Here is a 12,775-nt window from a genome sequence, read left to right as displayed (position 1 = left end):
TAAGTGTATCTTCATCACTTATGGTCTTAGTGTGAAAGGTTACGAGATTTGAAATCTAGTTGTAGAGAAGGTTCTCTATAGTAGAAGTGTGATCTTCCATGAGTTGAAATTTTCCACTATTGATTTGTAACTAGAGAAAGAAAGAAACAAAAAAAGGAGGTAGTTTAGGTACCACCTACTTTGATTAAAGATGAACTAAGCACTCATGTTGGACCTAATGATGAGGAGAGCTCAAGTAGCTCTAAAAGTTCTAAAGAAGAGCAAGGACCTCAACCTTAGAAATTGGAGAGGTCTACTCATGGTAGAATATGACCTAAAAGATAAGCTTATTCACCGTAAAGGTTTCGATATTATTTGTTGGATTCTAGTTGCATTTTTGCTTTGATTACTAATATCGATGAGTATAGGATTGTTAAAGAGGCTACGGGTATGCATGATGCAAATTCCTAGATGGAAGACATGAATAAAGAGATGGTTGCATTGAAGAGGAATGCTATATGGGATATGATTCCTTTACCTGAAGGACTAAAACCTGTAAATGGGTGTTCAAGAAGAAACTAGGTCTAGATGGTAGTGTTGAGAAGCATAAAGCATAGTTGGTCACAAATGGGTATTCTTGGGCAGAGGAAATTGACTATGGTGAAATATTATTTCCTATAACTAAGCTAACATCCATTCAATTCCTCTTATCACTTGTAGCAGCTTATGACTTGGAAGTCGAACAAATGGACTTGAAGACAATGTTCCTTCACAATGATTTGGAGGAGGAAATTTGCATGTCACAACCATAGCATTTCATTAAAAGAGGTAAAGACAACCTTGCTTGTAAGTTGAATAAATCTCTATATGGTAAATACTCTCCTAGAATGTAATAAAAAAAATTAGATACCTATTTATTGTCTTTGGTATATCTGGGATCTAAATTTGACCATTGTGTGTATTATGAATCTAAAAATGGTCACATTCATAACATACTCCTATATGTGGATGAGATGTTGTTTATTAGGAATGGTTAAAGAATGATTTCAGATTTGAAGTCTCAATTAGTTGCACAAGTTGAGATGAAAGTTGTAGGTGCAACAAAATATATTCTTGGGATTTGGATAATCAAAGATAGAGATAGAAAAATGATTTGGATGAGCCAAAGTAAGTATGTTAACTCTATGTTGGAGAGATTTAGCATGACAACTTGCAGACAATTAGTTGTTCTAGTTGTTATGAGGGATTAATCTTTTTGTGAAGGATTGTCCAAAATATCTTCTAAGATGGAGGACATGTCTAGAGAACCTTATGTGAATGTTGTTGGTAGCTTGATGTATGCTATGTTTGTATTAGGCCAAACATTGCCCAAACAATGGGAGTCCTTAGTGGTATTTGACTAATCCTGAGGTGCATTGGGATATGGTAAAGAGAGTGCTCGGGTATTTGACGGGTACTTATGAGTATTCCTTGTGTTTTCATAGTTATCCTATTGGACCTTGGCACTTAGTTTGCATTCATGGATATGTGGATTCATATTGGACAAGTGAATTTGGCAGTAGAGGATCCACCAATGTATATGTTTTCACAATATTTGGTGGTGTTATGAGTTGGATGAGTAAGTGACAGGTTGTAGTTGATTTGTCCACTACAAAAGTAGAGTACGTGGCAACTACTCATGCTTTTAAGGAAGCCATTTGGCTTAAGAGATTATTTAATGATATTGGTTTTGATGCAAGACATATTACTATCTGTTGTGATAGCCAAAGTACTATTTGTTTAGCGAAGAATCCTACTTTTCATGCTAGAACAAAGCACATTGATTTACAATTTTGAACTTTGTTCATGATATGGTGGAAGATGGAAAGGTGAAGATGGAAAACATTGATACTTTGGCAAATGTAGTGCAGATGCACTAATGAAGCCAATGAGCATTGAGAACCATCTAATAATCTTATCCATACATCAATGATAATATGCTTAGACAACAAAACCCTTATTGACATGACTTTGAATGTCAACTTCGTCTTTGTACCCTTGACATCAATGACAACACTTCCAACATCGTGTAGGCAAGGTCATCATTAATGAACCCTCCAAGATTAGGTTTGGGTCTAGAGATGACTTTAACTTTGGGATCCTACCACATTATAGTGTAAGTATTTGAGTGATGGCATAGAGCTTACACCACATCTATGATTAGAAAGATTGTGTTGAGAATTCACAATTATATGAAAGACACTTAGTCAATTAAGTTAACGCTTATTGTAAAGAAAAAATAATAATAACAAAGAGTCAATTATTATACAATACATCATAAAAGATGGGCCTACTGATTTCACTTTTACATCATAAAAGATGGGCCTACTGATTTCACTTTCTCCTCCAAAAGCCATCCACAAAGATCCATAATTTCCCTTTAAACTTCTACCAATCAATTTAGAGTTCCCTCCACCCATATCATGCACCAAATTTCTTTCAATCTTTTTGATTCGTGGATAATTGACCATGTTATATTCCCAATATCTCACCTATCATGCTACACCTCTTTTGCTTTTTTTTTTATCACCCTTTCAATTTTAACTATTAGATTATTTATTAGCGTATGCCTCTACTGTAAGAATGTGACAAGATCTAAAATGCCCTTACTTTTGACTTTTGAATGATATTTAAAAAGCCCCTATCAAACTCAGTTGTATACTTTATAAAAGAGGAAACATTTTTTTTAAATAAACAAATCCTATTATAAGTTTTCTCATGTACTGTATAGTGAATTGGTGTGTGCACATAACTAGTGCCAACACTAAATATGATTCCTCCTTTGACAAAATCTCATAGCAATCGTCTCCATCAACTTACATCTAGAAACATCCATCACTGGAATTTGTTTTTTAATGAAAGAAACCAACAAATTGCCAGAAACGTCACTGCCTTCGTCACTGGCTTGTTAATGCTATCTTGTTTCAGAGATATTGAAAAAGTACAACAGGATAAAGCTTTTCAAGTTCCTTGGCTTCCAAAAACATCTTTTTCAAATTCTGTCTACTTGTGCTGTACCCACCTGCAATCCACTGTTGCAACAGTGTGTACAATCTCCTTCCCCAAATTATCTGTCCTCCCATGTTGAATGAAACGCCACGCGTTTGCCAAATTCTTATTTCTCATTTATGGTAACATTTAATTTATAGTCCTTGGAGGAGCCACATCCCCATCAACAGAACCTTCTGTTTTGTTTTACTATATGAATGACTGACATGCATTTGCAGAGTGATCCTCTGCTTGAATGCTGTCCTGCCACTACTAGATGTTTCTGTCGAAAAGACAAACAGTGTGTCATGGTTTATCTTCCGTGAGAGCTTCTGAGACTTCCACATCCGTGCCTTTTATACCATAAACATTAATGTCCATGTTCCATCAGATGTCTCCAAAACCTTCAAAAATCTGGATTTTTATTTAATACTTAAGTAATTTTGAGTGGTATAAAGATTGTTTTCATCAGATCATACTTCGATGTTACCTTTTTACTATTACATGAACACATATAACATGAGTACAGTGAGATGAAGATACAATCCTATTGTTTTATAATGTGGGTATATTTCATTTTTACTGTGAGATGAAGATACAATCCTATTGCGCTTTCTTTAACTTGTTTCTTACGGAAGTGAAGAGTTTCCTGTCAGATACAGTGCTGCTTGAGAGCTACTATAAATATAGGTGGTCTTAGCTGAACCACAAGTTACAGGAAATACTATATCCCAGAGAGTGCTAGTGTGTGAGAATTTCAGTGATGGATAGTGGAATTGGTTTGAGTGGTATAGAGGCTTTGGTTGCCATTGTGGTTGTATTGTTTGGGGGGGTGGTTTTAAAGCTTTTTAGAGATCTCGTATGGAGGCCTTTCACCTTCTCTAATGCTTATAGAAAGCAAGGAATCAAAGGTTCACCTTACCATGTCCTTGTAGGAAGTTTGCCTGAGTTCAGAGAGCTTATGAGGAAAGCCCATGCAGAGCCTATGAAGGAGATTTCTCATGACATAGTTCCTAGAGTTATGCCTCACTACCACAAGTGGAGTCAGATACATGGTTCTCTCTCTCTCTCTCTCTCTCTCTCTCTCTCTCTCTCCCTCCCTCCTGTGTCGTTTGTACTGCTTTAACAATCGTATCATAGTGCAATTTCAATCGTATCATAGTGCAATTTTCTATGAACATTTCCAAAATTTAATACTGAATCTTTTATTCAGATTAGCTTACTGAACATATTTGCATTTAGGGATTCTTAAATATACTGTTAGTTTTCTTTCATTGAAATTTCAGATAATGGATTAGCAAGCTTTCTGGTTTGTCTTGGCAGCATATGTTTTATTTATTTTATGTCTCCCTACCAAACTGTTAAAGTTTATCAAAATTGTGTATCTCTTTCAACTTCTTTGCTGCTGAACTATAAAATTTTGATATTACTCCTTGTCAGTGTTTTTTCCATCTTGGTTTTGATTCTAGTATTAGTTCTAGAATTTATTGAAAGTGTATCTTAGCGGTGCTTTTATAAACCTGTTTTGTTCATGTTTATTTATTTTAAATATATATATATATTTTATAGATATAAGTCAAATTATGATACTGAATAATATAATAATTATTTTTTTCTTTTCTTCCTACAATATCTTGTTCGTCAATCTTCTTCTGTTTGTCACTTATACTGTAGATAACATTTCATTTCATTTGTTTGATGATCCTAATCTTCCAGCTTAACTTGCTTATTTCAGCTCTTTTTCTAACTGTAATATAGTGTACTTTGAAGATTGTTCAGGTGGTCAGCAGTAAATTAACTGAATGTTACTGAATTTAGTTGTGAATCATTTATTAAAAATGTATTACATAAGCATTATAATAATTTTAATGTCTAAAATAGTCTTAGATATGTTTATTTGCATGCATATATGTTTCAGGATGAAATAAGAATGAAATAAGAGAGATTCCTTATTGTAAAAAGTTTATAATATTGATTTTTTCATGGAAAACAGTTAAAATTATCTTTATTTTTTATTTATTCATTATTATTTCAGATTTTATATAATATTTTTATTATATGATTTTATTAATTTTTTGGGAAAATGATCAGCAGATATTGGATTCCTGTATGACTTACATTCTTCTATACTTTTAGAGGTGTTAGCTATTAGGAGAAAAATGTTAGCAAGACCAACCTTTTCAGCAAATGCTTCTATTTTCTTGTGTTTTCATTGAAAAACTATTTGTCCTTTAAACTATATAAAGGAAGAAAGACTGATTGATAGTCTAAAATAATTTGAAAAACTATTTGTAACTATTTGTCCTTTAAACTATATAAAGGAAGAAAGACTGATTGATAGTCTAAATGTAATAAGACTGATTGATAGTCTAAATGTAATAATTGCTAAATTTTTTGTAACAACAGTATGGATTACTGAACCATAAGACAACCAATATAACCTCTTCTCATGATTTTTTTTTTCCCTCTTGTCAGAAATCAATTAAAGAAAGTTATTTTCAGCATGGATTGTGATTACAAACCCACTAATATTTTTCCCATCTATAAGCTTAAACAAAAATAGCTCTCTACCATTCATAAAGCACCATTAGTATTTACAATAGTGGAGCCCGGTAAGTGTTGGGCCTCTGACCTCCTCAGGGAGCTAAGTTTTTTCCAGCTAAGTGGATAAATTTTCAGCTACCTCTGCAAAAGTATACTTATTATCTGACAGCTCCAAAAGTACTCTTTTAACGATCCAAAACTTCAGAGCAGTCAGAAACAGGAGTAACTGTTCTACTAAATGCTGAACAAAGTATCACCGACCTTAAGCACATAATGGTCAAAATTCTATAAAATCCACCTGGTTCAATTATAAGTTTAAACAGTTTATGGACGGTATCTGATTATGGTGGTGTTAATTTGTTTATGGCCAGGAGAAACCTTTTCCTACTGGTATGGAATTCATTCCAGGCTGTACATTGCAGAACCTGAGCTGATTAAGGAAGTGCTGTCCAACAAATTTGGTTACTATTACAAAACTACCCCCAGGCCTCTTGTAATGGCTTTACTGGGTAAAGGACTAGTTTTCGTAAATGGACTGGAGTGGGTTACCCACAAAAGAATCGTGAGCCCTGCCTTCAATGTTGACAAACTCAAGGTTTGAAATATTCTTCAATCTTCACTCAAATACTTTAAGGGTACGTTTCATAATAGTTCTTGTTACTGATTCTGTATTAATTTGTATATTTGTTTGTATTAACATTTCAGATTTGTAATCCAGCATCAATGATAGCTAGCTCATGAAATAGAAAATAAAATATAAAGATCTTAAAAATCTCTTTCAAAATATACTTATGCGTCTTCACATGTCAGGCCATGGTGAAGAGAATGGCTGCTTGCACTTCATCCATGCTTGAGAGATGGCAAGAGATGGTGACTCAGGAAGACTTTCATGCTAAAGAAATTGATGTTCATGGCGAGGTCAGAGCATTGACAGCAGACATCATATCCCATACTGCATTTGGTAGCAGTTTTAATGAAGGCAAGGAAGTATATGAATTGCAAACAGAATTACAAAGCATGGCTGCAGAGGCTGAACGTTCTATCTTTATCCCAGGAAGCCAGTAATTGCAACATCTCTATTTCTCAACAATTTTTAACTGTTTAAGCTTATGCAAAACTGTTTCAAGTTCATCACCTTCGACGTATACTTACATCATGTACAGAGCTTATATTGTGCATGTATCATCCCCTTAGTCTGCTTCCCCTAGGGCTACATATAAACTTCCTTTTTTATATCAACTTATGGGTAAGGCGTGTAGGCATTGATTGTTTTTCGGTGCAGATATATCCCTACAAGTAAGAACAGATATGCATGGAAGATTGATAGAAGGGTGAAGGAAATCCTGAAGACTATAATTCAGAGCAGGTTACAGGCCACCCCAGAAGGAGCAACTGATCTTGGCTATGGAAATGACCTACTTGGAATAATGATGACTGCCAACAGAGGGGAATTGAATGGCAACCAAAAGAACTTGAGCATGACTATTGATGAAATCATGAACGAATGTAAGACATTTTTCTTTGCAGGCCATGAAACTACTTCCAATCTATTAAACTGGGCATTATTCTTGCTGGCAATAAATCCAGAATGGCAGGAAAAGTTACGAAATGAAGTCATCAGTGTCTGTGGTACAGATATCCCAGATGCGGACATGCTTAGCAGGTTAAAATTGGTATGTGTTCTAATAAGATAGTCCACAAGTCTTGAATTTTATTTTTCTGATTTCTCAGTACAACTTCATAGGACAAACTGTTTTAGGTAAATGGTGAACCTTGTTTTAATTCTGGCGCATCATCTTAGGATAGGTTTAATCTATCCATTCCTTTTCATCTTTTTATAAAATTTGAAGTGACGATTTCAAATATTTTCATAGGTCGCAGTGACTTCCTGAATGAAAGCTGAAATCAACACTGTCTATTAATGATATCAGATTTTTACAATATATAGTTATTATGCTACAAGATTTCTGGATACACAATCTTATCCAGAAATCTTGTAGCATACTGATTGCAATTGGTTCACCCAAATTAACTCTCCACATAAGCAGCCGGGTTGAATTTTAGATGTCAAAATCAATGTTTTTGTAAGCTATGGTGTGGATTACAAAAATGTTAAAGAGGGTGGCTCAATTTTTCATCAATCATGAAATCTTGTAATAATCCAATTGGATAAGGAACTATTGGTTTGGGGTTAATCATCATGGACTGTTATAGGTCATATCTTCCTGCATCTCTATTCGGAGTCTCTGACTCTGGTTGCATCATTGTTAGTCATCATTTCTAGCGGTTGCATTTCTCCCTGCTTATGTTTCTAGTAGTGGATTGCCTCAGTAACTGGTTGGGAGTTACTCTTAAAGCCTTCATTGGGAAACCTTTCTCTTGCAGTATTCATCTTAGAGGGATTTGTTGTTTTATGCAGGTTGAATATAGGGAAGGATAAGTCTAATAGTAATATGTAAGTGAACAAGTTCTTATTTTATATTGTTAGTCTCTAGAATTTCCCTAAAATACTAAGGTAATGAAGGAGCTAGGATCTTTGGTCTACCCTTATTCCAGTAGTTGTTTTTTTCTTCGTTATTACCTGCAAGCTTGCAGTATTTTTTTATTACTAATTCATTTAGAAACATAAAATTTTCACAGTTCATAATGTTTTAACTATTATTTTTCTGGATTTGATTACATAACTGTAGATATAGTAGTGGATTTATTCTTATGTCAATTAGTCTTGGTCCTAATTTCTTCCATTTCTTTAGGCATCTGATTCTCCTAAACTCTCACTTCTTTCTTCTCATACTTTCATTTCTTGATGATGGATCATAGAATTTGATCTGAGCATTGAACATAAAAATCAATAACTGGAACATTATTGATTCATTGTTCATTATTCATCATTCTTATGAATTGACTGGACAATAACAAATATTTGATTGCAAATTAAGTAATGTTATTATTGGTAAATGAAGATTTAATGCTCCTGAATGTTTTACATTTTTTTGCAGATGATTATGGTCATATATGAAACTCTAAGATTGTACCCACCTGCCACAATGCTAGTGAGAAAAGTATACAGCGAAATGAAGCTAGGTCCTATTGTACTTCCTAAAGGAGCAGAAATCACATTGCCCATATTGGCAGTGCAACATAGTGAGAAGTTCTGGGGTCCAGATGCCAACATGTTCAAACCAGAGAGATTTGCAGAAGGTGCTTCAAAGGCATCTGTTCACCCAAATGCTTTCATTCCATTTTCCGTAGGCCCAAGGGCATGCGTTGGCCAAAACTTCGCCATGTTGGAGGCAAGGACTGTTCTCTGCATGATTTTACAGAGGTTCTCATTCACTCTGTCCCCTGTTTACAAACATGCACCTATTGCTGCGCTTACTCTGCAGCCTCAGTATGGCATGTCAATCATCTTCAAGAATATAGAGGTATAATTTCAGATAGAAGGTGCTTCACTCCTAGGCCCCCCTACCTGTTTTTCATGCTATTTTCTAATTTTATGTATAATTTCTAGGGTTTCAGGGGCACTTCTAGGTGTCCCTGCCCTGTTTTATGTTCCATCCATCCACCCATCTCAAAAGGCAACTCCCTTCAACATGTGTAGAAACCCATTGCAAAGATAAGCATTCTTAGCTTCCAAAGATATAGTAGGAGGATCCTTCCTTAGGTCTCTTAAAACTTACAATTGGTTATAATTGAGGTTTGTATTTTTCAAATTAAGGTGTTTTTAAATTTGAATGAATATATGTACTTATCTTATATGTTCTTATATAGATGTCAGCATCTCTGTTTTTATATAGCAGATTATATGGATGGACATAAGCATGCAAGAAGGGTAATTCAAATAGCTATAGGGGTTGAAAACACCTGTACAGCAAGTGTGAAAAATAATACAACCATAACATACTTTACAAACTCCAATTAAGCATTTTTGTAAGTCAACAATAACTACATGGTTTTGTGGGTATATTCTCTTTGTTTGTATTTTCTCATGTAGGTTTAAAGGTTTGAATGTACAAGATGAAAAGAGATTTAGGTTGTTTAGAGTAGGAATTTGTTACACATTTTATATGTCAAAATTGAATAAGTAAAATGACACATTGTACATTCTTTTGTTACAAATGTAGATATTTTTGTATCTATAACACACACACTTGTTTACGGAAGAAAATTTAAATTATTACAATATTTACACATATTTAGCCTTATATAACTTAGATGTATAATATCTCCGTCTATTCCAAGTCTCCAACCATGTTTCCAACTATTATAACATATATATGTCATTATTTTCAATATATATTCTATTTGATTATGATGGCTTGAATGTAAGAAATAATTGCTTATATGTAGTTGGAGATATGCAATATTTGCAAGTGTCTAATTATTTTAAATGTTTATTTGATAAGTTTTTTTTTGCTTAAATATTAATAAATGTGTGTGCGCATGCATACATTTCATTATTTGCAACTTTAGATCTATATATTCCATACTGTATGCATTTGTCTAGGTATGAGGATTAGAATGTATATATATTTGAAATCATAGATATGAAATATTTATTAGTTGTGCAATTCATATTTCTAATTATTTCAAACATTTAATAAGTCATCATTCTATGTACAAATAATTTTGTTGTACGTATGCACTATATATTGTTTTTCATCATTTAAATCTACAATGAAATTATATGAAATATTTTAGATGTTAATCATCCAAGAATGTGTGTTTGTGTGTGTATATGTATATGTATATGTGCAAGCATGTGTGTGCGCACACATATATATAAATCTTTTGTATGGGGTTTTGTAAGGTGGGTGGATTGAGAGAATGTGTAAATCAATAAATATTACATGTATATATATTTAGATATGCAAATGTTGGATATAAATATGTTTTTAGATTTACAAATGTAAGACACCTATAATTGTCCTAGCTTAATTAAATAAATATTTTATTTATTTAATTATTTTATCCCAAGTCTCCTATTAATTAAATAGATTTTTATTTATTGGTTAGTAGAGTGGCGGCTCGATTTTGATCGTGTTTATCTCTAAAGTCTTTTCAATTTGTTCTCACACGAGGGGCATTTATTTTGTTGCACGATAATTGTGATGTGCTCAGCGCTTTCGTATGAGGATTATTGTTGTACTGATTTTTGGCTTAGGTGGTGCTATTTCGGTACTTCTCATAGAAGGGATAATGTGGTATAATTATTATTTATATTTCTTGGCTTATTTTGGATTCTGTATTTGTCGGGATGCATCATTCGAAATGATTTTTTTGGATACTTGGCTTTTTACACAAGCGGATCATTCATTATTGTGTAAGATGGTTTAATTAATATAGGTTTTAGTTGCTTTTTTGCTTCGGCTATATATTGATTTTTGGTGAAGAACTCATTTGTTATCTGCGTCGAAAGAAGCTCGGTGAGTATTTCTCTATGTGGGGAAGGTAATTATCTATCATGTCTATTACACTTTCCGTTTATCGTGTTTCATTAGATTCACCAAAGGTAGAGATTGTTGATAATTATGGGTATGATTCTGAGAAGCTTGGGAGAGTTTTTGTTTTGCATAATTTGGAGTTGGAGTCTGAAATTCGTAGGGTGGCGGGGAATCGTTGGTTGCTCTCTCCTTCTTTTCTCTTTTTTTTTCGAAAGTTGTCTCGTTTTTTACTATATGTTATGATCTATTGTGGGATAAGACTCTGGTCCAACTTATTGCATCTAAATGCGTGGCTCCTCCATTGCTTGATATGCATTATCTTGATTCAGCTTTGGATAGTTATAATTTTGATATGGGTACTCTTCCTTATGGGGGTTTTCCTTCTGTTCAAGATCTCTTGGAAAATGGATACTATGGAGAATTGCTTTTTGAAATTCGAATGGGTCTGATTTGTGACACTATTGATGAAGCATTAAAAGTCGTGGAGAGGTTGTCTGATTTCATCTCTCCCTAGGTTTTGAGTAGGGCACGAGATGTGTTAATCGGCCTTCATGCTTTGATTAATTTCTGTTTTGTTTCATCTTCTTCTCCTCTCTGTGTGGTTGCTATACAGGCTCTTGTTCCTTATGAAACTTGACCTACTCCACCAGTTGAGAGTTCTAGTAATTGGTTTATGGCTAATTAATCACATGTTTTTGCAAGTATCTCTTACTCTTTTTTAGCAAGTTGTCTATGGGAAAGTGGAATGGGAAGCCGCATTGCACTATGGTGTAGGTTTTTGGGCGGCTCTATTTGGCTCAAATAATATTGGTCTATTTTAGTTTTTGACATACTGGATGTCGATTCTATGCTCCCCTTTGGTACAAGTTTATGGGCTCCTTGGTGTCTCTGCATGATCTTCTTGAGGAGATAATTTATTTTGATATCCACATATTGTAACCAGCTGATGCTCCCCAATTGGTAAAAGTTTATGGGCTCCTAGATCTTCTTGAGGAAACATTTTTTATATTCAGCTCTTGATTTTGTAACCAACTGAGATATAATCAGTTGATGACCTTTGTATCTGGATATGTCTTATGGGACCTCTGTATATAGGTCAATTGTATGGGTCTGGGTGGGCTATGGATCATCTGGATATGTATCAGCTATTTTGTGAGGGCAGTTTAGTTTTCTTATATTCAAGGCAATAACCAAAGGTTTTCTTGCGGGTTCTTTCCTACTGGTATTCTTTTTGAACCCATTGTAAAAATTATTAAATATATTAAAAAAGTTTAGTGGCTTGCCCACTTTTATTAAACAATAAATAAAAATAGCTTTTCCTTATTGTAGACATCTAAAAATGGTCAACGCTTGCGGAGTCATACTTTAACATTTGCGCATTGCCTTATTTTAGGGTTTTTGCGTTGCATTAACATTTCTCCTATGTTGCGCACTTGGTCTTTATCATTTGCGAGCATCGAGTCCTCCTTCTGCATTCTTCATTTATCTCACTTTCAAATTTGGTCTTGTCAATAACAATCTTCAGTCATGATTTTGGTCGATCTTATCCTATCGCATCAATGTGTGTGCTCATTTGGCATATTTTGGACATCGTCAATCCTAATCGATGATGAAATTAGGGTTTTGTCCTCTTATCAATCTTATCATCTTGCGATCGATTTGTCATCGATCATTGTCGTTTTTAATCTTGTCATCTTGCGATCGATTTGTCATTGATCGTGGTCATTTTCAATCTTGTCATTTTGCAATCTATTTTGTCATCGATCCTTGTCCTCTTGTCA

General features: G+C 34.0%; 1 protein-coding gene across 1 annotated transcript; it reads left to right on the top strand.

Annotated features, from left to right (window-relative positions):
- Positions 1 to 3,380: 3,380 nt before the first annotated feature.
- On the top strand, positions 3,381 to 9,306 carry LOC131046137 (cytochrome P450 709B1). The gene is made up of 5 exons (XM_057979801.2): positions 3,381 to 4,061; positions 5,922 to 6,145; positions 6,361 to 6,611; positions 6,833 to 7,223; positions 8,550 to 9,306. Exons 1-5 carry the CDS (start codon positions 3,770 to 3,772, stop codon positions 8,979 to 8,981), a joined length of 1,590 nt encoding a protein of 529 aa, XP_057835784.1. The 5' UTR covers positions 3,381 to 3,769; the 3' UTR covers positions 8,982 to 9,306.
- The last annotated feature ends 3,469 nt before the right edge of the window (positions 9,307 to 12,775 follow it).

Source organism: Cryptomeria japonica, chromosome 4 (genome assembly GCF_030272615.1).
Source record: "Cryptomeria japonica chromosome 4, Sugi_1.0, whole genome shotgun sequence".
Lineage (NCBI taxonomy): Eukaryota > Viridiplantae > Streptophyta > Pinopsida > Cupressales > Cupressaceae > Cryptomeria > Cryptomeria japonica.
Note: the sequence above shows the minus strand (reverse complement) of the source record. Positions and strands in the feature narration are given on the sequence as shown.

Excerpts from the sequence above, each read along its gene's own strand:
- LOC131046137 (XM_057979801.2), top strand. The coding sequence starts at position 3,770 with ATGGATAGTGGAATTGGTTTGAGTGGTATAGAGGCTTTGGTTGCCATT. Across the intron at positions 6,612-6,832 it reads ATCTTTATCCCAGGAAGCCA|ATATATCCCTACAAGTAAGA; the intron begins GTAATTGCAACA and ends TTTTCGGTGCAG. Across the intron at positions 7,224-8,549 it reads TGCTTAGCAGGTTAAAATTG|ATGATTATGGTCATATATGA; the intron begins GTATGTGTTCTA and ends ATTTTTTTGCAG.